The sequence below is a fragment of the Danio rerio genome, chromosome 19, assembly GCF_052040795.2.
Source record: "Danio rerio strain M-AB ecotype USA chromosome 19, GRCz13ab, whole genome shotgun sequence".
Taxonomy (NCBI): Eukaryota; Metazoa; Chordata; class Actinopteri; order Cypriniformes; family Danionidae; genus Danio; species Danio rerio.
In genome coordinates, this window is record NC_141039.2 from 3,880,001 (window position 1) to 3,907,889 (window position 27,889).

Here is a 27,889-nt window from a genome sequence, read left to right on the forward strand (position 1 = left end):
GAAATAATAATAATCCCTAAGCCTTAGTGAAATAATAATAACCTTAACAACAAAAACACTAAAGATAAAAGATTTTAAAATAATAATAAATAAATGAATGAATGTAATAATAATAGTGCCAAACCCTAAGTGAAATAATAATAAACTTAACAGCAAAACACTAAAGATAAAAGATTTTAAAGTAATAATAAATAAATGAAGATAAATATAATAATAAATAAAATAATACAAGTGCCTAAGAGAAACAATAATAACCCTCACAACAAAAATACTACAGATAAAACACTTAAATTAAAATATTACATTAATAATTATTAAATAAACAATACATAAGTGAAGATAAATACATAAAATAATAATAGTGCCTAACCATAAGACAAATAATAATAGCCCTAACAACAAAAACACTACAGATAAAAGATTGTACAATAATACTAAACAAATGAAGATAAATAAATAAATGAAATAATAATAGTGCCTAACCCTAAGACAAATAATAATAACCCTTACAACAAAAACACTACAGATAAAAGATTTTAAAATAATAATAAACAAATGAAGATTAATAAATAAATGAAATAATAATAGTGCCTAACCCTAAAACAAATAATAATGACCCTTACAACAAAAACACTGCAGATAAAAGATTTTAAAATAATAATAAACAAATGAAGATTAATAAATAAATGAAATAATAATAGTGCCTAACCCTAAAACAAATAATAATGACCCTTACAACAAAAACACTGCAGATAAAAGATTTTAAAATAATAATAAACAAATGAAGATTAATAAATAAATGAAATAATAATAGTGCCTAACCCTAAAACAAATAATAATGACCCTTACAACAAAAACACTACAGATAAAAGATTTTAAAATAATAATAAACAAATGAAGATTAATAAATAAATGAAATAATAATAGTGCCTAACCCTAAGACAAATAATAATAACCCTTACAACAAAAACACTACAGATAAAAGATTTTAAAATAATAATAAACAAATGAAGATTAATAAATAAATGAAATAATAATAGTGCCTAACCCTAAAACAAATAATAATAACCCTTACAACAAAAACACTACAGATAAAAGATTTTAAAGTAATAATAAATAAATGTTGATAAATAAATAAATAAATGAAATAATACTAGTGCCTGACCCTATAACCCTAAAAAGTAGTGCACTATGCCACTAATTTGTGTTCCTCCTTGACTTGAATTGTTTACTTGCAAGAGCTCTGATTCATTGCTGAACAACCAATCAAATCGCTCTCCTCAGCTGAATTGAGCCAACGAGCTCCGACGTTAACCCAACGAAGCCCAGCAGCCAACCGTCGGCATGTTGTGTCATGTTATTGTTTCTTTGCAAAGTTGTGATATTAAGAATTACTACATCTATGAACTTTACACACTATAGAAATGAGCATACCTGTTTAACACACATTTAGCAAGGAAACGTCCGTCTCTCTCTCTCTCTCTCTGACTGAATCCTGCTTTACTCTAAGAGTCTCTTTGCATATGAATCTACGAGCGATCTGAATGTGACAAAGGGACAGTGTGAAGAATAAGAAAGAGAAAAAGCCTAGAACTCTTCCATCAGCGTTCCCTTTCAGAGGCGCTCGGTGCGAGAAGTCGAATGCAGCTGTCATCGCCACTGTATCACACACACACACACACACACACACACACAAAAGCACATTCACTCGCATCCTTTATGCCGCTCGCTTTTTTAGCCCTGCTTCTAGAGAAGAATCCAGCTCTCATCAAAAATTAATATTACCGTATGAAAAGGGCAATGCATTCTTCTGAAGGCTGGCCTGCCATTTACGGTAATTACTCGACGGCTTATAGACACACGGTTTAATGCGGTGAAAACACATCAGCTGGCTTTCAGCGGAGAATCCTTTGCAGTTTTGCTTTTCGCTTCTTGTTTTGGCTGAAACAGCAAGCACACAACACAGACTGGCACGTCTCACACATAGATAACAGCAGATCTGCAATATTGAGTCATAAGCTGGGCCGGGGGCAGCACGGTGGCGCAGTGGGTAGCACAATCGCCTCATAGCATTAAGGTCGCTGGTTCGAGCCCCAGCTGGGTCAGTTGGTGTCGCTGTGTGGAGTTTGTATGTATTTTCCCTGCACTCTAAAAAACGTTGAGTTATTTATTTAACCCAATGGCTGAGTTAAACATATTTGGTGCTTTGTTGGGTTATTTTTAACCTTTATTAGATTATTAACTAATAACTCAACAAGTTGAGTTAAATATTTGGTGTTTTTATTTTTACCTTCATTAGATTATTAACTAATAACACAACAAGTTGAGTTAAATATTTGGTGTTTTTATTTTCAACCTTTATTAGATTATTAACTAATAACTCAACTAGTTAAGTTGAATATTTGGTGCTTTGTTGGGTTATTTTAACCTTTATTAGATTATTAACTAATAACTCAACTAGTTGAGTTGAATATTTGGTGCTTTGTTGGGTTATTTTTACCTTTATTAGATTATTAACTAATAACTCAACTAATTGAGTTGAATATTTGGTGCTTTGTTGGGTTATTTTTACCCTTTATTAGATTATTAACTAATAACTCAACAAGTTGAGTTAAATATTTGGTGTTTTTATTTTTAACCTTCATTAGATTATTAACTAATAACTCAACAAGTTGAGTTAAATATTGGGTGTTTTTATTTTTTACCTTTATTAGATTATTAACTAATAACTCAACTAGTTGAGTTAAATATTGGGTGTTTTTATTTTTTACCTTTATTAGATTATTAACTAATAACTCAACTAGTTGAGTTGAATATTTGGTGCTTTGTTGGGTTATTTTAACCTTTATTAGAATATTAACTAATAACTCAACTAGTTGAGTTGAATATTTGGTGCTTTGTTGGGTTATTTTAACCTTTATTAGATATTAACTAATAACTCAACTAGTTAAGTTGAATATTTGGTGCTTTGTTGGGTTATTTTAACCTTTATTAGAATATTAACTAATAACTCAACTAGTTGAGTTGAATATTTGGTGCTTTGTTGGGTTATTTTAACCTTTATTAGATATTAACTAATAACTCAACTAGTTGAGTTGAATATTTGGTGCTTTGTTGGGTTATTTTAACCTTTATTAGATTATTAACTAATAACTCAACTAGTTGAGTTAAATATTTGGTGCTTTGTTGGGTTATTTTCAACCTTTATTAGATTATTAACCAATAACTCAACTAGTTGAGTTTAATATTTGGTGTTTTTTTTTAACCTTTATTAGATTATTAACTAATAACTTAAGTAGTTGAGTTAAATATTTGGTGCTTTGCGGGGTTATTTTTAACCTTTATTTGATTATTTATTTAATAACTCAACCAGTTGGGTTAAAAACAGTCAACTGATTTAACTGACACAGAACAGCTGTATGAATACGCTTGTTAATGTTGTTTTTGCGTTTATTTAAGTTTATATAAGCTATAACACAATAATATTGTTTTTCTTTTACCAAATTACCTCTCCGAGCTGTGTTTTTATATCTGTTTCACCATCTAAGACCATCTTTTAGAACCGTTAAGATGTGTTTAAAATGTATTGTACAGTTCGGACACTGAGTGAAGCCTGCTGCAGCTGCTGGACACTCTCTACAGCACACAGAGCTCCATATTCCGCTTCATCAGCACAGGATTTTCTGCTTGCACAGTTTATAACTGGCTGTACTTTGTTCTGTTTCTTTATTAATTGCGATTCTTGATTTATTTTAACAAAAGTGTCTGGAACTAAAATGTAATGGAAAAAAGAAATTTTTCAATATTTTTGAATCCTGTATGTTGTTTATTTTTCACATTCATAATTATACAATTAAAAGTAGTACTAGTAGCAATAGTAATACCAGAATGAAAAAATAACATTAAATCTAAATAACCCAGTGCATTCGCTTAAAATAACCCATAGTTGGGAAGGTGCTATAATAGCCTATAGTTGGGTTATTTGTTGGGGTATTTTTGACCCAACTATTTTAACAGAGTGTGTTGGCGTGGGTTTTCTCCGGGTGCTCCGGTTTCCCCCACAAGTCAGGTACAGGTGAATTGGCTAAGCTAAATTGTCTGTAGTGTATGTGTGTGAATGAGTGTGTTTCCCAGTGATAGGTTGCAGCTGGAAGGGTATCCGCTTCGTGAAACACATGCTGGATAAGTTGGCGGTTCATTCCGCTGTGATCTAGTGTCACTCTTCACCTCCTCCAAACCCCATTAATATCTCTCATCCACAACTACCGCCGCACCGCCGCTAATGCAGAGGAGAATTCCTGACTTCCCCGCTAAATGGATTTAGCCAAGTCAACAGGAATTATGACGAGGCAGGATGACTGAGGGGATCCGGCGTGGGTCACGGGTACAGAGAACATGCTAATCCCCCAGAGCTCATTAGGACAGGCTGGTTAGCATTCATTCATGGAATTCACTCGCTGACTTAGTGCTGCTGGCTAACCTGGATTAAACATGTTATGAAATTCCCCAAGCGCCGCTGTAGGAAACAGATGGGAGGGTATCTGTTAGTATAAACACTGCTAAGGCTTTACAACACACTGTTTGTAGCAGTTTCTACTAATTATTATTCAGTAACAAGTCCTGCATAATGTTTACATGCAATTTTTCTAAATATATTATTTTTTTACTCATTGAATTCAGCATTTAGCGATTCAACAAGAAGAGGCAATACACACAACAAGTGCTAATTATACAAAGAAAGTGTGTGTGTTCAAAGGATTAAGTTCTAGAGTAGGGATGGGGGAGTTTTTTTATACATATACACAAACCGGCCACTTTATTAGGTACACCTGTCCAACTGCTCATTAATGCGAATATCTAATCAGCCAATCACATGGCAGCAACTCATTTAGGCATGTAGACATGGTCAAGGTGATCTTCTGCAGTTCAAACAGAGCATCAGAATAGGGAGGAAAGGGGATTTGAGTGACTTTGATTTGCATTCTCTAGAAATGATTCATGTCTGTGCTGTACTGTAAATCTATTGAGACATTTAGTTTTATTGTCATCCAAAAAAACAAAAACAAAAGTACCTTCATGTGCCCAGTACAGTAAGATCACACCTCTCCTGAACTGGAGGAGTCCTTCATGCCTGGAACGTCGCAGAGTTACATAGCAAAGTTTCTTAAAGCAAAGCATGAGTAACAGTATTGTTGCTGTTGTGTTGTCAGTGGTGACGGGGGTTTTCCGATCCTCTGGGCTCTTCTGTCTGTATGTGATTAACTAAAAGTCCTAAAAACTAAAGTCCCTCTGGCTGCTTCAGCTCAACTTTACACCCTTCCAGCTCTCGGACACAGAAAACCCTCCTAAGATAACAGACTGACCTGCATCTGCTTTCTGCAGCTCTCGCCTGATGCAGATTAAGTTCTATAAATATTTTTATGCAGGGATTATGGCTGCACAATATTTATTATTATTATTACTAACATTATATTAAATAACAAGTTTAATAAAATAATAAAGTGTCAAGTTATATTAGGTACTATTATTATTATTATTATTAACACTATAGTGAATATCAAGTTTAATAAAATATTAAAGTGTCAAGTTATATTAGGTATTATTATTATTATTATTATTATTATTAACACTATATTAAATATCAAGTTTAATAAAATATTAAAGTGTCAAGTTATATTAGGTACTATTATTATTATTATTGTTGTTGTTTATTATTATTATTATTATTATTATTGACATTATATTAAATATTAAGTTTAATAAAATATGAAAGTGTCAAGTTATATTAGGTACTATTATTATTTTTATTATTATTATTATTATTATTATTATTATTATTATTATTAACAATATAGTAAATATCAAGTTTAATAAAATATTAAAGTGTCAAGTTAAATAAGGTACTATTATTATTATTATTATTATTATCATTATTATTAATATTATTATTATTATTACCACTATATTAAATATCAAGTTTAATAAAATATTAAAGTGTCAAGTTATAGTAGGTACTATTATTATTATTATTATCATTGTTGTTGTTGTTGTTGTTATTATTACTAGTAGTAGTAGTACTGACATTATCTTAAATATTAAGTTTAATAAAATATGAAAGTGTCAAGATATATTAGGTACTATTATTATTATTATTATTATTATTATTATTATTATTATTATTATTATTATTATTATTATTATTATTGCCATTTTATTAAATATTCAGTTGAATAAAATATGAAAGTGTTACCAAAACAATTTTTATAAAATATAATTTATGAATTAAGGTAAAATCTTAAAGTACATATTAAAAAAAATTCTTATATTAAATATATTTGGCACAATTTAAATAAAATCACAAATGTATTACACTACTAATTTAGTAACTTGACAAAATGAGCTTTTAAAGGAAATTATTCGAAACATTACGAACTATTTACAGATAAATCTACCTTGATTGTGAAACTGGTAAAACTGATGCGCAACATTTTCTGTCAATGATCGTCACAACAGGTGTTTTCTTCAGTAAAATGATTTCACCTGCTCACCTGCATCTTCAAGGAATGACTGTTCATTCACATTTCCCAATACTTCCCTTACAGGAGTGTTCATTTTTGAGCCTGGTTCCAGTCAGAAACTCCTCCACCTTCATAGAGCAGGAGGTTAATAATAGCCCCCAAAAAATGATCCACGTTCTGAAATCACTGTGCTGCTCCTGCATTTTTAAAAATCAGGATGAAGGAAACACTGGCACTGGATTGCAACCGTTCTGTTGGCTGATTTCATTGTAGAGGAGTGTGTGTTTGTGTACATGTGTGTATGAGTGTGTGTCAAGCTGCCTGGCGCTTCAGACTGTCAGCCAAAGCTACGTGACAAGTTACAGACTGTCATAACAGCCGTATGTGTGTGTGCGATTGCGAGTAGTTTTCTGTGTTTTCCCGCTCTGATCGCAGCCCGGCTGGAGGCAGTGTTATGTAATCTAATACGCCAAAACACACGGTGAGACGAGCGATACTGAGAATTCAGCCACAATCATGCATCTCTCCTTCATCTTTACCTCGTTTACCTCAGTTTCACATCATTCTTCTCACCTCTATACATTTGTGCATCTTTTATTTCTACACAATGTATATCATTTGATTTATACCATAATAATAAGTTCATTCCAAAGCATTCAGCACTATAAATTGATTAAAATTGGGAACAGAAACGTAATATTTACACTATACACTGTTTAAAATTGTACATCACCTAATAAAATGGAATGTCCAACATTCACCAAGAGATCAATAAAGCAATAGTAAATAAATATAGAAATAATAAGGAAACACTTTATAATAGGAACAAACACAAAAGAAGATACTTTGAAAAATGTTGGAAACTTGTAAACATTGACTTCCATAGTATCTGTTTTTCCTATTAATCAATGGCTACAGGTTTTTCTTCAGATTATCCTCTCGTGTGTTTAACAAGAAAACAAATCTCATAGAGTAAAGGGTGAATAAACATGACAGAACTTTCATTTTTGGGTGAACTATCCCTTTAAATTGGCCTTTCAAACCACTAAACAAACCTGCCACATCAACATTACCACTGAACCCTACTTTGACAAGTATCCTCACCTGTGTTAATGCTGAGAGTTTCTTCTATTTCTCTCTGTCTGTTCATCCATATGATGCTTCAGCTGCGGCTCATCAAATGCCAACTTCCATCTTACAGCCCGTAAACAAACTTCCTTACCCAAACAAACACACGCGGCGAGGCATGAGACCAAGCTAACAATACTTTCACCACTAATGGGGGCCGTTTGTCTCTCTGGTGTTAATGTAAACTAGCCGTCTCAAGCCAGGTGTGCAGCACTGCGTCCTTCTTTGACTGTGTTACGTAACCGTTCATCCATTCAGCTCTGATCCTCTCCATTTAAACCATCACTTATTCCAACCCAGGCTCACTGGAAATACACGCCACAGACTAAGGGTTTGTTATGTTACACGCATCATGGGACAAATGCAGTAGAGTTCGCCGTCTACAGTTTAGCGAATTGGAAATACATTACTCAGGGTACATTTTGTTGTACATTTCAGATTACAAATCCACTAGAGGGCGCTGTCTACAGTTTTGCGAATTTGAAATCCATTGCTTGTGGTACGTTTTCCTGTACGTTTCAGATTACAAATCCACTAGAGGGCGCTTTGTGTATTATTGTAAATTTGAAATATGTTACTTAGGATACGTTTTGTTGTACATTTCAGATGACAAATCCACTAGAGGGCGCTGTCTACAGTTTTGCGAATTTGAAATCCATTGCTTGTGGTACGTTTTCCTGTACGTTTCTGATTACAAATCCACTAGAGGGCGCTTTGTGTATTATTGTAAATTTGAAATATGTTACTTAGGATACGTTTTGTTGTACATTTCAGATGACAAATCCACTAAAGGGTTCTGTCAACAGTTTAGCAAATCAGAAATACATTACTCAGGGTATGTTTTCTTGCACGTTTCGGATTACAAATACACTAGAAAGCTCGGTCTATAGTTCTGCAAATCTGAAATATGTTACTCGGGGTACATTTTGTTGCACGTTTCAGATGACAATTCCACTAGAGGGCGCTGTCTACAGTTTTGCGAATCTGAAATACACAGCTTGTCGTACGTTTTCTTGCACGTTTCTGATTACAAATCCACTAGAGGGCGCTGTGTATACTATAGTAAATCTAAAATATGTTACTTAGGGTACATTTTGTTGCACGTTTCAGATGACAATTGCACTAGAGGGCGCTGTCTACAGTTTTGCGAATCTAAAATATGTTTGTTGCACGTTTCAGTTAACGTCCTTCAAGAAGAGGTAACTTGTCATAGAGATCAGCTAGTGAAACCCTGAGCTAAACCCTTTCCTACACCCAACCAATAGTGTTTTCATAGGCAAACATAAAAGAAGAAAAAAAATCACTGCGATCACATATATTTACCTTGATTTTACATGGCTTTTATACTTATTGTTATAAAAAACACAAAGTACAAAGTGAGCTACTGAGCAAACTGTCCATGCCAGAAAAGTTGTCCATATGGAGATAGATAGGTGACACAAATATAATCCATTACAAATCATAGATGGGCCGTGTTAAGTTGTTTTGTGGTATTTTATTTGGTGTTGTAGAAAGAACTTTACAAAAAAAATCCTTTACTCATCAATAACATGTTCCTGTAAATATTATTAGTGTGAAAAGATACAAAAGCTGGTACCGTCATACTGCCAGAGTGTTCATTTTACCTACAAACTGCGGTCAGATGTGTTCAAGTATGTTTTAGTGGTTTGATAAATATAATATGTAGGCTAAAGCATGTATTTCCAATGACCCCGAGTTGAGTTATTCAGGCTTCAGGTGGATGAGGCCAAACTTCCCCCGTGTCCCAGCAGAACGTTAGACTTTTAGAGTCTTTAATGACGATAAAAACTGAAAACTAAAAGAGCATGTACAGCATTGTTCTGTCACTGGCCAGTTTTAAAGTAGGCCGCCTTGATAAGACTATTAACCGCTAGAGCAGACAGGAGAGACTCATGACCTTGCTGTACTAATCGACAATAAGCTAACCTACGCTAATCCTGACACAAGAACAACATGATGGACACCACAGAACATTTAAAAGACACGCATGAAGTGAACCAAGCATGTTGAACTACACTGAAAAAAAGATTCGAAGGTGATTCCTTAGATTTACAAAATCTTTTAAGTTAAGTCGTTGTAAACAATTTATTTGGGCTGAATTTAACCAAACAAATTAGGTTGAACATTACTAAATTTAATCTGTTTGATTAAATTCAACGCATATAAATTGTTTGCAACGAGTAATAAAGAGACTAAGCTGAAAAGAGAATGAATTAATTCATGAATTTTGTAGAAATCATTTTTTTCAGTGTACTAAAACAACAAATAAAAATAAATAAATGACAATCAGGTTAATTAATGCGTCAATAAAAAGAAATTGGAAATTAAATGTAACAATAAAAACGTATACAATTTATCAAGCTATATTAATAAATAAATAATGCAAAGTTGAGACAACATACCAAACTGTTCAGCTGGGCAAATAAACAAACAAACCTGACAACATTTTAAACATCAACACAAATAAAACTAATTTATTATGAATAAATATACTAAATAAAACAAACATATACTTTATTTAACAAAAATATAAAGATAAACTATTAAAGTTGACCAAAACAATTGCATTATATAAATAACAACAACAACAACTATATTACTAACAACAATAATAATAATAATAATTATAACAACAATAATAATAATAATAATAATAATAATAACAACAACAACAACAACAACAAAAACAACAATATTAATAACAATAATAATAAAAACAACAACAATAATAATAATAATAAAAACAATAACAATAATAAAACAACAATAATAATAAAAACAATATTAATAACAATAATAATAATAAAAATAATAATAATAATAAAAACAACAATAATAAAAACAACAACAACAACAATAATAGCAACAATACTAATACTAATAACAATATTAATAAATAATAATAATACAAACAACTACAATAGTAATAATAATAATAATAAAAACAACAAAATAATAATAATAATAATTATTATTATTATTATTATTAAATGAACAAATCAAAAATAAATAAATAAATAAATAAATAAATAAATAAATAAATAAATAAATAAAAACTAAAACAACAACTGAACTGGCATAGTCATATAACTTGTTTTAAAAGGACAACAACCAGAAAACCAAGAAATGTCTTCAAATAAATAAATAAAACTGCTAAACTGTCCAACTGTTTTGAAAATATAGAGTTGACCAATCACGCAGCAATCCAAAACACACAAATAAATCCACAAACGCATTAAACTAGCCAACATGCTCAGTACACAAAGTACCAAATAAACACCAATCTTCCCAATTCTGCAAAGACTTCCATAAACACTAACGTAAAACTGGCCAATCACAGAACACAGATAAAGCAGCCAATCACACAGCATTCAAAACATGAAGAAAGGATCCACATATGCAGTACCTGAGCAGTGCTGATCACCTTCAGTCTTCTGCTGAAAGTCTAACAGGACAAGTCGGATTTCCCTGAATGGCCGCTGGGGAACACCTGGATGTCCCCAAAGAGTGTGTGTCCTCTGTCTCAACACACACACACACACACACCGCTAAACCACCTCCGACCACAGTACTGCGGACAGACCTCGCCTAGAAACTCTCTCTTTCTGTTGCTTTCGCTTTCGACTGAGAAGCCGGCTGGGTGTTGATAGCTCACTCTCTCACTCCCTCATTCCCTCCTTCTCTCAAACTCCTCCTCCTTTTCACCAGCTACTTTTTTTTTAAATCCCTGCACTAAATCAGGGAAAGCCCTGACTACCAGGGAGAGAGAGAGAGACAGAGAGAGACAAAGCAGGACGGAAGGTCTATAAAAAGCTGGCTGTCTAATTCCTTCAGAGCCACGCACACACACACCCACACGCACAAACATACACACACACATACACAGCGCTGGGAGACCAGAGTTTGTCAGCATCCGATTAGCTTCTAACCCACTTGTGGAGAGTCACCGCCCACGTCACCAACACACACTCCTGTTAATATGGGAGAGGCGAACGGACACACGCTGCACACAACACAACCACCCACGCAAAGAGACACACACACATGCACACACACACACAAAACACTCCAATCTGCCACAAAAAAAAAATACTGTGGCAATTACAGTATTTACATTTTTGAGCATTTTAAACGCATTTTATTTGAGTTTGTCTTGTCAGTCTTTACATGTCGTTAACCTGCACTTTTAAGTAATGTCAACTCAATTTCTTTCAATTTTCAACTAGTAGTTTTAAGGTCAACTCAATTTTCATTTCAAATTTCAACAAAGCTTTTCAAGAGTTCATACTTCGATAACGCTTGTCTATTTTAGCCGGTTTGGCATGCTGTCCTGGGAGAGAACCCTGAGCTCGGAGATACTGTAAATGAGCCCAAGGCTCCCGCCTGGTCAATAAGCAATAGGAGGGATATGAGATCAGGTAGTTCTCAATAAATTTCCCAGAATAGACTGCTAACTGCGCCAGTTTGTACGTAGTAGTGTGTCTTTAACTTTTGTTGCATGTTTTTTGAGTGTGGGAGGAAACCGGAGTACCCGGGGAAAACCCACGTGAACACGGGGAGAACATGCAAACTCCGCACAGAGAGTGTGGACAGGCTCAGCTAGCGTTTGAACCAATGACCCCCTTGCTGTAGGGAAATCAATTCCAAAAACTTCGCAATATTCAAGGCGACCGTGTCTAGTGAGAGTACGCCCTCAGGTCAACTCATTGTTTTTTAATTTTAAACTTAAAGAGTAGTGTCCACTTAATTTATTCATTTTTCAACTTACAGTATAAAGTAATTATCACAACTTTTCAACAGTTTTAAGTAATGTCAGCTAAATATTTTCGTTTCAAGTTTCAAGTATTGTCAACTAATTTTTTAAGGTTTCAACTTAAAGTTTTAACTAATATCAACTCAATTTATAAAAATTTTTAACTTAGTTTTAAGTAAGAGTCAACTCATTTTTATTTCAACATAGTTAAGTAATGTCACTTCATCGTTATAAAGTTTTCAACTTCTAGTTTGAAGTAACTTCAACTCAGTTTTTTCAATGTTCAACTTTTAGTTTTAAGTAAGGTCAACTCAATTTGTTCATTTTTTTTTACTTATAGTTGTAAGTAACATCAACTCATTTTTTTCAAATTTCAACAGTTTCAACTACACTGTAAAAAGAGATTAGCTACTTAAAGCGAGTAAACCAACTGCCTTAAAAGAAACAAGTTGACTTTACAAAATTAAATTAAGTAAACCCATTGCAACTTGAAACTGTTAAGTTGACTTCATTTTATTATTATGCAAGTTGTATTCATTTTTTTTTAAATAAAAATGAACTAATCACTTTTTCCAATACACATTTATTATATTTTTTTCCCAGCTTTTCTGCATCTAGCAAAATGGCAGTAACTAAAATAAACCTGCTCTTCCAGACTCCATATATGTCTTTTAAATTAAATACAGGCTTTATAGATTTAATAGACTTAACGAAGCACCAAATACGTTATAACTGCAGTAATTATTTAATAAGAGACATGCTAAAATAGTTTGTCATTGTGAAAAAGGATTAGTTGACTTTAGAAGAAGCTACAATAAGCATAATTAAGTAAGCTTAACAGTTCCAAGCTACAATGGGTTTACTTACATTATTTTTGTCAAGTCAACTTGTTGCTTTTAAGGCAATTGGTTTACTCACTTTAAGTAACTAATTGCCTTTTACAGTGTAGTCAATTCAGTTTTCCAATGTTTAACTTGTAGTTTTAAGTAATGTCAACTCAGTTTATATTTTCAAAGTAATGTCACCATCTTTTTTTAGTTTTAAACTTAAAAGTTTCAAGTAAATACAACTCAATTTTTTTCAATGTTCAACTTCTAGTTTCAAGTTGTCAAATCTTTTTTTCATATATATACATATATTTACACAACAGTTCTGTCTGGTTCTCGAATCTGATTGGCTGGTAGCCGTGATATATTTAAGTAATATCAGCACCAGTACAGCCTCTTTACCCTTTGTGTATCACTCCGCCCACATACAGCCAGCAACAAGCAGACACTACAGATCTAAAGCTTAAAAGATGCTTGCTCAGCTGTTTAACTGTCAGCTTATGATTTGAATCAAAGGCGGAAGAAAGTAGTTCCACATATAAAAGGGTTTTTGAGACTCTCCATGTTTGATTTATTTTTATATACGCAATTATGCCGTCAAACTGTTGTATAAACGCAATATCACACTCGTAGCAGTGCAATATGGCTGTATATCGCACTAATTAGGTTATCCACCAATGCCGATATACAGCCATATCGAACTGCTACTCATGTGATATTGCATATATATATATATATATATATATATATATATATATATATATATATATACACACACACACACACACACACACACACACACACACACACACACACACACACACACACACACACACACACACACACACACACACACACACACACACACACACAGCCTTAAGCACAGCTATTTCTAGACAGTTTTTCGAAATCTTCGCAGTATTGGTGCTAAGGAAAGTTGAATAAGGTTTAGGTCAGGGCTTCATTTTCTTATTAGACTGATACTGATAACAATAAACAATGACTGCCTAATACTGCCTCTATTGTCCAATGCCAATATTGTCTATTTTTTAAAAAAAATCCCAGAACAGATATTGCTCTTTTACTAACATTACATGATGTTTAATGTGAAAAACATCAATCAATGAAAAACAAGAAGCTCATATCATCAACTCTCGGTAACAAAACAGACGTGAACATACATGCATTTATACGGCACATATAACGTCAAAAGGTAATGAAGAAAAACTAAACATGACCAGTCATGATGATCAGAAGATTTTCCTGTCATCTGCTGCGGTTAACATGACCCACACGCAAAAAAGAGAACATAGTCCCAGTGCATGATGAAACACAAACACACACACACACACACACACACACACACACACACACACTTTTCTCCACAGCTGTGTGTCTCTGGTTAACACCTGCTAGATCTCTGTGTTGGGTGGATGATTTGTGTTCTCACAGACACACAAACGCACGCAGTTATAGAGTTTAGTCATCACACACCTAGACTTACACACATTTACCTCAGGCACAGTTTAGTTAAAACCCAACGCTTCTCACGCTCGGAGCACACCAACACACTTTCACAACCTCTGTCCTAAAAACAAATCCTCACACACTCACAAACTAACAACTAAAATGAACAATTTTCAAGTTAACATCATTAATAAAATTAATTATAATAAATAATATTTAAAAAAAAAAAAAAAAAATATATATATATATATATATATATATATATATATATATATATATATATATATATATATATATATATATATATATATACTTCATGACTTGAAGTTAACAGCCTTGGTAAAATTAATAAATAAAAATTAACGCTAAAATATTTAAAAAAGATAAATAAAGATATGTAAATAAAAAATTATAATAAAGCTTACAAAAAATTCTGATTTGATATTTTTATAGTCAAGGCACGAATAGTGCACATAAAAACACTTAAAGTCAAACTGTTGCTTAATCTCAGTCTGTCAGCAGCTCTCAGATCAGTCCGGTTGCCGCCCTCGCCTGCTTCTCCCTACAGGAAATGCATGATTTCAGACTAATTTGTTTGTAATTCATGGCTCGTGATTGACTCAAACCCTGAACTACAGATGAAGCTCCCAGAGGATCGGCATGTTATGCAACATCAATCTCTGCAACCATTCCTCATTCATCAGCTCTGACAATCATTCCTCATTTCTGTCTTCATTCATCCCGGATCAGACTGCAGGTTTAACCCTGTTTTCTCTTCATTCAGATCTCTTTAATACTCGCTCAGCAATCACTCTCCGCAAATGCTCATTTTCACTGCAGAAATCAATACTGCGTTTTATTATATTTCACAACCTCTTCGCTTTTGGTCAGCCGTGCTTCTCAAATCACTTGCTTTTTAATTATAATAAAGCAGCAGCTTAATTATGATGCCACCGTACTGGGGCATTCTGGGGATGTCTGGTGTATTTGGGTTTTTTTAGGAATAAAAAAACAAAGTTCTACCTTTTGATGAACACATTTTTCTGGATAACGATTTTAAATAAAAATTCATAAAAATTCTATAAAATTTTCTTTTCAGCTTAGTCCATTTATTAATCTGGGGTCGCCACTGCGGAATGAACCGCCAACCTATCCAGCATGTTTTACGCAGCGTATGCCCCTCCAGCCGCATTGCATAAATATTTGCAACAAAAAAAGTAATGTATAATTTGGTCCCACACTACTATTTGTATGCATCATATTGCTTGTATTTATTGAAAATCAATTGAATTTTGAGCAATTAAATTCATTTACTAATGCTGGAATATTATTTCACACCTACTTTGATGATTTATTGTCATGAAATTGTAATATCACATTAGACAGTTAAATTACTTTTAATATATGTATTTTCTATTAATAAAATAAATAAATAAGAGTCCAAATTTTTATTTGATTATATTTAATATTTAAATGCAAATTAGCTTTAAATTAAGGAACATCTCTGAAAAAAATATTTTAAAAAATAAGAATTTAATAATTAAATGAAAAAATAATATAAAAAATAATATAATCATATAAACTTAAATCAAATCATAAAATAAAAAAATAAAATAATAAAATAATCAAATCAAAATCATATAAAATAATATAAATAAAATGATATGATGTACTATAAAATAATGTAACATTTTAAATAATATAATATTATATAGTATAATATAATATAATATAATATAATATAATATAATATAATATAATATAATATAATATAATGAAGCTCCACCTACCAAACATCTTCTTTCTTTGAGAAATTAATTAATTTAATAATTAAATTTAAATTTATATTTAAATAGAATGTAACTGACCAAAACAGAACATCTCTAAAAATATTTAAAAAAAAATATATATTTAATTTAAAATAAAATAAAATAAAAAATAAAATAATTAAATAAACTTAGATCAAATAATTTAATATAATAATAAAAAAATAATCAAATCAAAAATAATATAATATAATATAATATAATATAATATAATATAATATAATATAATATAATATAATATAATATAATATAATATAATCTGCTTACAAAAACAGATTTTCCTGTTTACTTAATAATAACAACCAACATTAATATTCATTATTGATTGGGTGGGCAAACTAATATTAACCAGTAAAATCAGTGCCCACTTTTCAAGATCCAATCAAAATCTAAAGAACTAAACTGAAGCTCCGCCCTCCGAACATTCTGTTTCTTTAAGAATCTGTTCACACTGTGAATGCAGCTTCATGTTCAACAGTACCGTGTGTGGATGTGCATTAAACACTGTGTATGTCTATACAATCAAGATTAATATCAGAGTTTCCTGAAAACCACTGTCTCTCACATTTGACTGGATCAGATCTCTGACAGTCTCACCTCATTTACAAGATGCTTCACTTTCATAATTCTGCCCTGAAACTCATTTACATGTGAAGTGCTTTTCAGACAAGTGAAGCGTTTGACAAGAGCAATGCTTCATTCAGACTCTTGTTTGTATGGATATTTGCCTTTCTGAACTCATTTCAGACACTGTTGACTCTAATTGTGCCGTGATTTGTCCAGCAGGAGGCCTAAACCTGATCTGGATCTGAAATGAAACGTTTGTCACATTTCAATGTTTCAGATTAGCCATGTGGAAAAGGTGGACCTGGAAGACTTGCTGTGATAAACGCAACAATAAATTCTGTTTGTGTACTAAAATATCCTAAAGGAGCTGAAGTAAACTTGAGTTCTGCAGCAGGAGAATGATCCAAAGCACACCACCAAGTCCACTTCTGAATGGCTGAAGACTTTGGAGTGGCCTTGTCAAAGTCCTGACCTGAATCCAATTGAGTTGCTGTGGCATGACCTTAAAAGGTTAATTCATGCTGGAAAATCTTAGAAAACGGTATGATGTGTTATCTTTGACTAATATTTATGACACATTTTTTACTAATATAACAATTACTAATATTAATATTTTTGTCTAATATTGATCTGAAACATTTAAGTGTGACAAATGTGCACGGAAATAAGAAATCAGTAAGGGGAAAACACTTTCACACCACTGTATATGTGACCCGGTACCACAAAAACCACTCACTAAAGATCCTGTTTTTGGAAAATGAGATGTATAAATTATCTGTTTTGAAATTATCAATTATACCATTATCAGTTTTAATAAATAAGCATTTTATTGATACTTCGCTAGAATAGAAACATATTTGGCTGAGATACAACTACAGTTGAAGTCAAAATTATTAGCCCCCTGAATTATTAGCCCCCCTGGTATTTTTTCCCCAATTTCTGTTTAACCGAGAGGAGATTTTTTAAAGAGATTTCTAAGCATAATAGTTTTAATAACTCATCTCTAATAACTGATTTAGTTTATCTTTGCCATGATGACAGAAAATAATATTTGACTAGATATTTTTCAAGACACTTCTATACAGCCTAAAGTGACATTTAAAGGCTTAACTAGGTTAATTAGGCAGGTTAGGGTAATTAGGCAATTTATTGTATAACGATGGTTTGTTCTGTAGACTATCAAAAAATATATATCTTAAAGGTGCTAATAATTTTGTCCTTAAAATAGATTTAAAAAAATAAAAACTGCTTTTATTCTAGCCGAAATAAAACAAATAAGACTTTCTCCAGAAGAAAAAATATTATCAGACATACTGTGAACTTTCCTTGCTCTGTTAAACATCATTTGGGAAATATTTAAATAGAAAAAAATATAATATAGAATAATTCTGACTTCAACTGTACATATAAACTTTATGCATGCATACAACCACATATACACATATATATAAACTCATTCCATGCATAAACTCCCATATTAACACACGCACATACATATAAACTCAGTAAATGCAAACACACCTACACACATACATATACAGAGATGAAATACTTCGTTACTGTACTTAAGTAGACTTTTCTAGTATCAGTACTTCACTACTTATTTTATTGACAACTTTTTACTTTTACTCCTTACATTTTTACACAAATATCTGTACTTACATTTTTAAACCACAGTCTTTACTTTTGTTTTTATGCGTTTGGTGGCGCGATCTATATTATTTCTTGTCATTGCGCAATATGAACGCAGTTTTGATGCAATCAGTCTATTCATATTTCCTAATACAGAATTGATGCTGTTCTTCAGTTTTGATAAATTTTTTAACTTGCCTATTGATTTTACGCAGGCCTATACTGTTGTCCTCAATAAATATTTTTTTTAACAACAAATGTAGGTATGCTGGGCAATTTATGAATAAAAATAGAATTAATTCAGCATTTGTTTAACACAGCGGATCTGCAACCCAGTACTAGGAAACACTGATACACACTTACATTCACACACACACTTATACACTGCCAGTTTAGTTGAACTATTATTCACCTACTGTATATCGCATGTCTCTGGACTGTGGCTAAAACGGATACTTTAAGGCTGTACGTCTTTACTTTTACTTAAGTACAAAAGTGTAGTCAGTACTCTGACTTTTACCAGAGTCATTTTAAACATGAGTATCTGTACTTTTACTTAAGTAAAGGATGTGTGCACTTTTGCCATCTCTGTACATACAGTTGAAGTCAGAATTATTAGCCCCCCTATGATTTTAATTTTCTTTTTTTAATATTTCCCTAATGATGTTTAACAGAGCAAGGAAATGTTCACAGTATGTCTGATAATATTTTTTCTTCTGGAAAAAATCTTATTTGTTTTATTTCGGCTAGAATAAAAGTAGTTATTAATTTTTTTAAACCCATTTTAAGGACAAAATTATTAGCCCCTTTAAGCTATTTTTTTTTCCTGATAGTCTACAGAACAAACCATCATTATACAGTAACTTCCCTAATCATCCTAGCTTGTATAGTTAACCTAATTAATCTAGTTAAGCCTTTAAATGTCATTTTAAGCTGTATAGAAGTGTCTTGAAAATTGTATAGTAAAATATTATTTACTGTCATCATGACTAATATAAAATAAATCAGTTATTAGAGATGAGTTATTAAAACTATTATGTTTAGAAATGTGTTGAAATAATCTTCTCTTCGTTAAACAGAAATTGGGGTGCTAATAATTCAAGGGGGCTAATAATTCTGCCTTCAACTGTATATAAACGAGCCCTGCATAATCACATGAAGACGACAACAATATTGTAATATTGTTTTCAAAACTTGCTTTTTGTAACAGATTTTCAATGTTTGTGCTTTATAACACAGTTTCAGCTGGATTCTGTATTGTGTGTAAACACCCTGTTATAATGTCAGCTACATTAGATCTATAGGACTTTCGCTGCTTATTCTAACTACTTATTTACAGCAAGTTGACAACAACTTTTTTTTTCTGGACAGCTTTATTGTTTTGCGTTCAATCCACTTATATTTGTAAAAACGATTTTGTTAACTTAATCAGCTTGCATTGGGACAGCGTGAAGGAATCGTGTGGAACCCAGCGTTTTTTTACAGTGTGTATAACACAAACCAAAAGCGGAAGACACTGAATGTTTCTGAATCAGCTGTGTGAAAACAATCTGAGCTGTAAATAACGGACAAAGCTCTCAGCTTTGAAGGACAAGGACAAAGCCAAGGCTGAAGACTGAGAGAGAGAGCAAGGAGAGAAGAGATGAGAGTCTGTCTGACCTTAGTATATCTTAGTATGTTTCCCTACTATCTACCACAGAAACCCTGCATGTCTGTGTGTGTTTAAATGGTAGTACTGTGGTATAAAACGTTCACATACGTTCTTATTTATTACACTGCACTCTCAGAGATAAAGATACGCGAGTTGTCACTGGGGTGGTACCTTTTCAAAAGGTACAAATTTGTACCCAAAAGGTCCATATTAATACCTCAAGGGTACCTAAAAAGTACAAAAATGTTCCTCTTAATTTTTTTTTTTAGGTATTATTAAATAATTTTGAAGTATTAATATAGACCCTTTAAGTACAAATGTGTACCTTTTGTAAAAGTGTCATTAAAAGTTAATGACATTTAATGAAAAACAAAAAGTTATTCTGGTTAAAATAATATAAGACTATTCTTTATTTTATCATTTCAACCAGAATTACTTTTGGTTTTTCATAAAATGTCATTAACTTTTAATCTTACTCATATAGCTACAGTAAAAAAAAAAAAAAAAACTCACCGAGTCATGACATCTGCCACATCTGTCACAATTACATTTTTGTTGAAACTTTTTTCCCAATTAAATAAATATTAGTTTATTATTTATTATTATTTAAATATATTTACTCCCTCTTTTGATTAGCTGAATACATTTTGACTGAATAAATAAATAAATAAATAAATTTAAATAAATAAATAAATAAACTTAAATAAATTTAAATAAATAAATAAATAAATAAATACATAAATAAATTTAAATAAATAAATAAATAAATAAATAATTTACTTATTAAAGTATTTCTGCCATCAAGCAATACTGTAAATTTGGATCACACTTTATTTTAAGGTACAGTTCTCACTATTATCGAACTATTAACTATGACTTTAAGCTCCTAATTTGCTGCTTATTGTTAGTTATTAAGGTAATAGTTGGTATTCATTTTCAGGTATTTATTAGTGATATATAAGAAGATCATACAGAATATGTGCATTTTCAAGCACCAATAAACAGCCAATATCTTAATAATAAGCAGGTAATACGCTTATCTTTAAAATAGTGGCTTATTACCAGTCTAATATCAAGATATTGGCTGTTTATAAGTACTTATGAAATACATATTCTGCTCTTATTCTACATCAACTGAATGCATTCGTGCTGATAAATCTTAATAATAAGCCACTGGTTAAAAGTGAGAATTGTTACTTAAACTAAAGTGTAATTTATTTGCATCAAATGTAAATAAACAGAGACTAAAATAGCTCTATTAGCTCATTTATCATACTTTACTGACATGTGGAATTTGTCTCATGCTTCAGCTGTGGTAAAATCTTCACCCATCTGCATGAAATCTGCCAGAAACACGTGCTGGTCTTGATTTTTTTCTCATGCTAGAGAATCTCTGTCTGCTATGTCTGTGACCTCAGTGGAGGAGGAAAGTGCTGGAGAAGCCTTAATTCCCGTTGCAACTGGAGGAATTTCCAGAACGTACCGGGTGAATCTGGCATTGTGCAGGGGATATCTGCTTTTGTGCACCTCTGAAAACACACACACAGGCACACCCACACACACACACACACACACACACACACACACACACACACACACACGCACGCAGACGCGCACACACGCACACACACACAGAGGGAAGAACGCAGACAATTTTTCTGGCTGTGAGATCTGAGTACACACTCACACAAAAATACGGCCTTAAAGCAACAGTTCGCCTCTGAATAAAATAAAATAAAATAAAATAAAATAAAATAAATCTATAAAATAAATAAAATAAAGCAGATGAAAAAAATAACAAATGAAAAAATAAATCAAATACAATTGATGGAAAATTAATGAATTATTAAATAAATAAAAAGCCAATGAAATAATAAATGAAATAAAATAGATTAAAATAAACAGATGATAGAAAATGAATGAATGAAAAAATAAAATAAATATATACAAATAAATAAAATACAGCTGATGAAAAAAAATTATTGAAAAATAAATAACATAAAGCAGATGGAAAATAAATGGAAAATAAAATAAAACAAAATAAAAAAAAGCAGATGGAAAATAAAAGAAAAATAAAATAAAAAGCTGATAGAAAATGAATTAATGAAAAATTTAATAAGAATAATTAAATATATAAAAATAAATAAAATAAAGCCGATGAAAAAAAACGGATAAGTTAAAAATAAAATCAAGCAGATGAAAAATTAATGAAAAACAAAATAAAATAAAATAAAATAAATAAATAAAATAAAGCAAATAAAAAAATATATGTATAAAAAATAAAATAAAATACATTTTTATTTGAAATTTTCATTGAAAATTACAGGCATTTTTTTGTAATTAGGTACAAAAACCAATGAAAAAGTATGTGGTTATAAAACCTTTATAACTGATGAAGTGTGACAAAAGGAACACTGAAGTGTATTTTGGTTGTTTCCTTTTCATGAGACAAAACAAAAAACGCGACTTTGAATAGATTTGAAATGTTGCATATTGGTATTATTTTTGCAGCTCGACAGCCTCGTCTCATTCTCAACGGCTGACTTTGCTCTATTTTCTGCATTCTGTCTTTCTTCCTCTCCTTCTCTCTCTCTCTGTATGAAAGTCACTGGGGTTACCCGACTCCCGCTGGGTCCTTGGGCTCCCGTTCAGGACTGCCTCTCTATCAAACTAGCCTTGTTTCTCTCTCAATCCTTTCTTGTCCTCTATCGTCATCCATTGGGGTCTCTCCCACAGATAATCAATCGTTCACAGTCAATCCTCCTTTTAAAAAAGAGAGAGAGAGAAACACTCTCCTTCCTTCTGCAGCAGCAGCACCTGCACACACACACACAGCTCTGGTTGCCTTAGCAACAGCTCCATCCAGCCTTGCTTGTAGAAATACACACACCCTTATAAGGGCTTCCGGTGGTCCGCATTGAGGGTTTGGTTTCTTCAGAGCTTCATATTCACAAAACAAAAGACACATTCACAAAAATGGAGCACATCACTTTTGCTTTAAAGACAGCAAATCCATCTATCTATCAATCCATCCATCCATCCATCCATCCATCCATCCATCCATCCATCCATCTATCTATCTATCTATCTATCTATCTATCTATCTATCTATCTATCTATCTATCTATCTATCTATCTATCTATCGATTCATAAATCCATCCATCCATCCATCCATCCATCTATACATTTATCTATCCATCAATTAATCTAATATCCATCTATCCATCAATTCATCTATCCATCTGTCCATCAATTGTTTTGCTCTTCCACTCATCCATCCATCCATCAATCTATCCATCAATTAATTTATCCATCCATCAATTTAAAAGTCCATCCCTCCATCCATCTATCTATCTATACATTTATCTATCCATCCATCTATCTAATATCTATCCATCCATCCATCTAGGCATCAATCCACCTATCCATCTATCCATCCATCAATTTATATATCCATCCATTTATCAATCCATTCATCTATCCATCCATCAGTTCATATATCCATCTATCTATCTATCCATCCATCCATCCATCCATCCATCCATCCATCCATCAATTCATATATCCATCTATCTATCTATCCATCAATCCATCAATCCACCCATACATCAATCCATTCATCTATCCATCCATTAGTTCATATATCCATATATCCATCCATCCATCCATCTAATATCTATCCATCCATCCATCCATCCATCAATCCATCCATCCGTCCATCAATTCATATATCCATCCATCTATCCATCCATCAATCCACCCATCCATCAATCTATTCATCTATCCATCCATTAGTTCATATATCCATCCATCCATCCATCAATTTTTCTATTCATGAATCCATCCCTCTATCTATCCCTCTATCTATCCCTCTATCTATCTATCTATCTATCTATCTATCTATCTATCTATCTATCTATCTATCTATCTATCTATCTATCTATCTATCTATCTATCCATCCATCCATCCATCCATCTAATATCTATCCATCCATCCATCCATCAATCCATCCATCCGTCCATCCATCCATCCATCCATCCATCAATCCACCCATCCATCAATCTATTCATCTATCCATCCATTAGTTCATATATCCATCCATCCATCCATCCATCAATTTCTCTATTCATGAATCCATCCCTCTATCTATCTATCTATCTATCTATCTATCTATCTATCTATCTATCTATCTATCTATCTATCTATCTATCTATCTATCTATCTATCTATCTATCTATCTGTCCGTCCGTCCGTCCGTCCGTCCGTCCATCCATCCATCCTATATCTATCCATCTATCCATCAATCCACCCATCAAATCCATCCATCTATCTGTCCATCCATCCATCAATTCATCTTTCCATCGATACATCGGTCCATCTGTCCATCAATTGTTTTGCTTATCCATCCAACAATCCATCCATCTATCAATTCATATATCCATCCATCCAATATCTATCTATTAATCCATCATACATCTGTCCCTCCATTCATCCATCCAGCCATCCATCCATCCATCCATCCATCCATCCATCCATCCATCTATTTGTCTGTTAGTCCGTCTATCTTTCTATCTGTCTATCTAATATCTATCTACACATGTACGCTCACACAAAACACATTTATATACATATCAATAATTAATGATCAATACTTTTAATATTTAAAGAAATACTAAGTCAATACAAAAGTTCAACCTGCACTTTAAATGACCTAATCAATGCTGCACTCTTAAAACATGATTTCGCTCTGAAATACGTGACACACAAAAGCAAAAATAGGTCGCAAATGGAGTTTTATGACTTGCAACAATCGAAACAAACCAAAAAACCACAGTCTGCCCCAGAAAGAGCAAACGCCGCAGGGCTTTACATTTAAGACGGGCAAGAATGTTCACCAGATCTGCGAACATTTGAGGGATTTGCTTGAGGGATTTAATTAATCCGTGGCATTCCATCAACTTGAAAAAGTGACATTGTAAAATTTAACCGGCCAATATTTTTTTATTTCCCTTTCTCATTCACAAGCAGCAATTTTTGCAACCACACACAAAAAAACCACAACAATTTTCTGTCCACTAGAATTACAGTGCTTCAACTGCAATGCATATAAACAGAGACGCAAAATAGCATCACAGCAAACTTACACTGAGCACACACACACCGAAAAAAGAGGCAAAAACACACACTTCTGTCGCTATCTTAATCTATCAAGCCAAACAGAGCTCAATCCTCGCTTTGACCACAAAACCTCCAACATATATGGGGGTATACCTTTAAAAATGTGCATGTAAAAAGCACAATATCCTCCAAAAATAAATAAATGAGGCCGTCGTGCAGCAGCGCTCGCATAGAAATACCTCTGTGAAGAGAAAAAGAAGGCCTGAAGTGTGAGAACACACACACTGGCGCAACCTTTTCAGCTTATAGCAGGTGGGTGGCGTCGGTCCAGCATTAGTCACTTTGGTCCGATACACAGTCAGAGCTTGACAGACACTCAGAGTGAAAGTCTGAATGGTGTTCGGGCTCACTGAGGGGGTGGAACGAACGAAAAAAAACTACAATAGCCAAAAAAAGACCTCGTGTGCAGTAAGAGGGAAGCGGCGAGCTGCAATTTCACTCGTAAACCCTTACGAGAGCGAGCAACTGGACTGAAAAGCCTCACAAACACTTAAGAGGGTAATTTTTTTTACTGTGGTAACCATAGTTTCCAGCAAAACACATTACTAGGGTTACTGTTGCTACTGTAGAAGCTAAAAGTCAAGACAATGGAGGCTGAGATCAAGTTGCTGCAGTCTTTTTCTTGTGGTTGCTTTTAGCAAGAACTACTGTTACGGTGGCAATTTTTCGTTTTGTATGGACGTAAGGAGATGATATTAAATGCGTTTAGATGTAGCCTTGGCAACAGGATTAGCTTGATAAACAGAAAAGAAATCCATGGCCGCAGGAAAATGAAATATAACACACCTTTCACATGAAAATACTGTTTGTCAGTCATCGAGTCGTTTGTGATGTCATGGATTTTAGTTAGTTTACATCAGTGGTCACCAAACTTGTTTCTGGAGGGCCGGTATCCTGCAGATTTTACCTCCAACCCTAATCAAACACACCTGAACAAGCTAATCAAGCTCTTACTTGGTATACTTAAAACATCCAGGCAGGTGTGTTGAGGCAAGTTGGAACTAAACCCTGCAGGGACACCGGCCCTCCAGGACCAGGATTGGTGACCCTTGGTTTACGTGATTTTAACAACATCATGATTGTGTCCCCACACGCCAAAGACATGCGGTACAGGTGAATTGGGTAGGCTAAATTGTGCGTATTTTCCAGGGATGGGTTGCGGCTGGAAGGGCATCCGCTGCGTAAAACTTGCTGGATAAGTTGACGGTTCATTCCACTGTGGCGACCCCGGATTAATAAAGGGACTAAGCCGACAAGAAAATTAATAAATTAATAAATTGTCTGTAGTGTATGAGTGTGAATGAGTGTGTTTGGCTGTTTCCCAGTGATGGGTTGCACCTGGAAGGGCATCCGCTGTGTAAAACATGTGCTGGATAAGTTGGTGGTTTATTCGGCTGTGGCGACCCCGGAATAATAAAGCCGAAAAGGAAATGAATGAATGAAAACAAAGCAAAACTCAAACTCAAGTGCTATGAAACAAGTAAAGGGCGAGTGAATTATGCTAGCGAAAACTCATTATGGGCAAAACAAAGATGCTGGATGCTGATTTCATTTCAGACAGAAAAAAATGCACTTTTAAAATGCTAAGCGGTTAAATTTATTGCTTAATTACTGGATTGTGTCAGTGTTTCCATGAATGGGAGGGGAAAAAAACATTTATTCCTTGAAGAAATGACAGGCAGAACTACAATAATTGACATGATAGTTTTCAAGATACTAGTTTTCAGCTTAAAGTGACATTTAAAGGCTTAACTAAGTTAATTAAATTAGGCAAGTCATTGTAAAGCTGTGGTTTGTTCTGTAGACTATTGAAAAAACGGTCCCACTTTATATTAAGTGGCCTTAACTAATATGTACTTACACAGGAGTTAATAGTTTGTTACAATGTACTTATTGTGTAAATACATGTATTTACTATGTACTTATGCTTGATTAAATACATATATGTAATTACATCTGTAACTAACTTTTGTAATTACATTTGTAAATACACTGTTGACCATCCCTTACACCTTAACCCACCCTTAAACCTACCCATACCACCAAACCTGTTCATAACCCAACCTCTATCCCAACTCAAAAGCACCACAAGTGTTCTCAAATACATTATAAACACAGTAAGTACATTGTATTTATTTTTTGATGTAAGTACATAGTGGTTAGGGACACTTAATATAAAGTGGGACCGAAAAAACTATTGTTTAAAGGGGCTATTAATAATGACCTTAAAATGGTTTAACCAGTTAAACTCTGCTGCTATTTTGGGATTTCCGCCTGGATTTTGCCGACCCAAATTTAAAAGCTTCCCAAATCCACAAG

The 27,889-nt window shown here is 32.9% G+C and overlaps 1 protein-coding gene across 8 annotated transcripts in view; it reads right to left on the reverse strand.

Moving 5' to 3' along the window:
- The window catches only part of hivep1 (HIVEP zinc finger 1), a 96,682-nt gene that overhangs the window by 44,091 nt on the left and 24,702 nt on the right, over positions 1–27,889 (reverse strand). For 2 of the 8 annotated variants that reach the window (XM_087295225.2, XM_087295231.2), the window contains exon 1: positions 11,074–11,293. The exons of 4 other annotated variants lie outside the window; for them this stretch is intronic. Coding sequence is in view for 2 of the 4 variants with exons in the window: in XM_088651460.1 (XP_088507586.1) it covers positions 7,623–7,668 (46 nt within the window). In the remaining 2 variants the exon portion in view is untranslated. Of the gene's footprint in view, positions 1–7,622; positions 8,304–11,073; positions 11,294–27,889 lie in introns of those variants that run through there. 2 more of the 8 variants (XM_088651460.1, XM_088651461.1) reach the window with 1 other exon arrangement.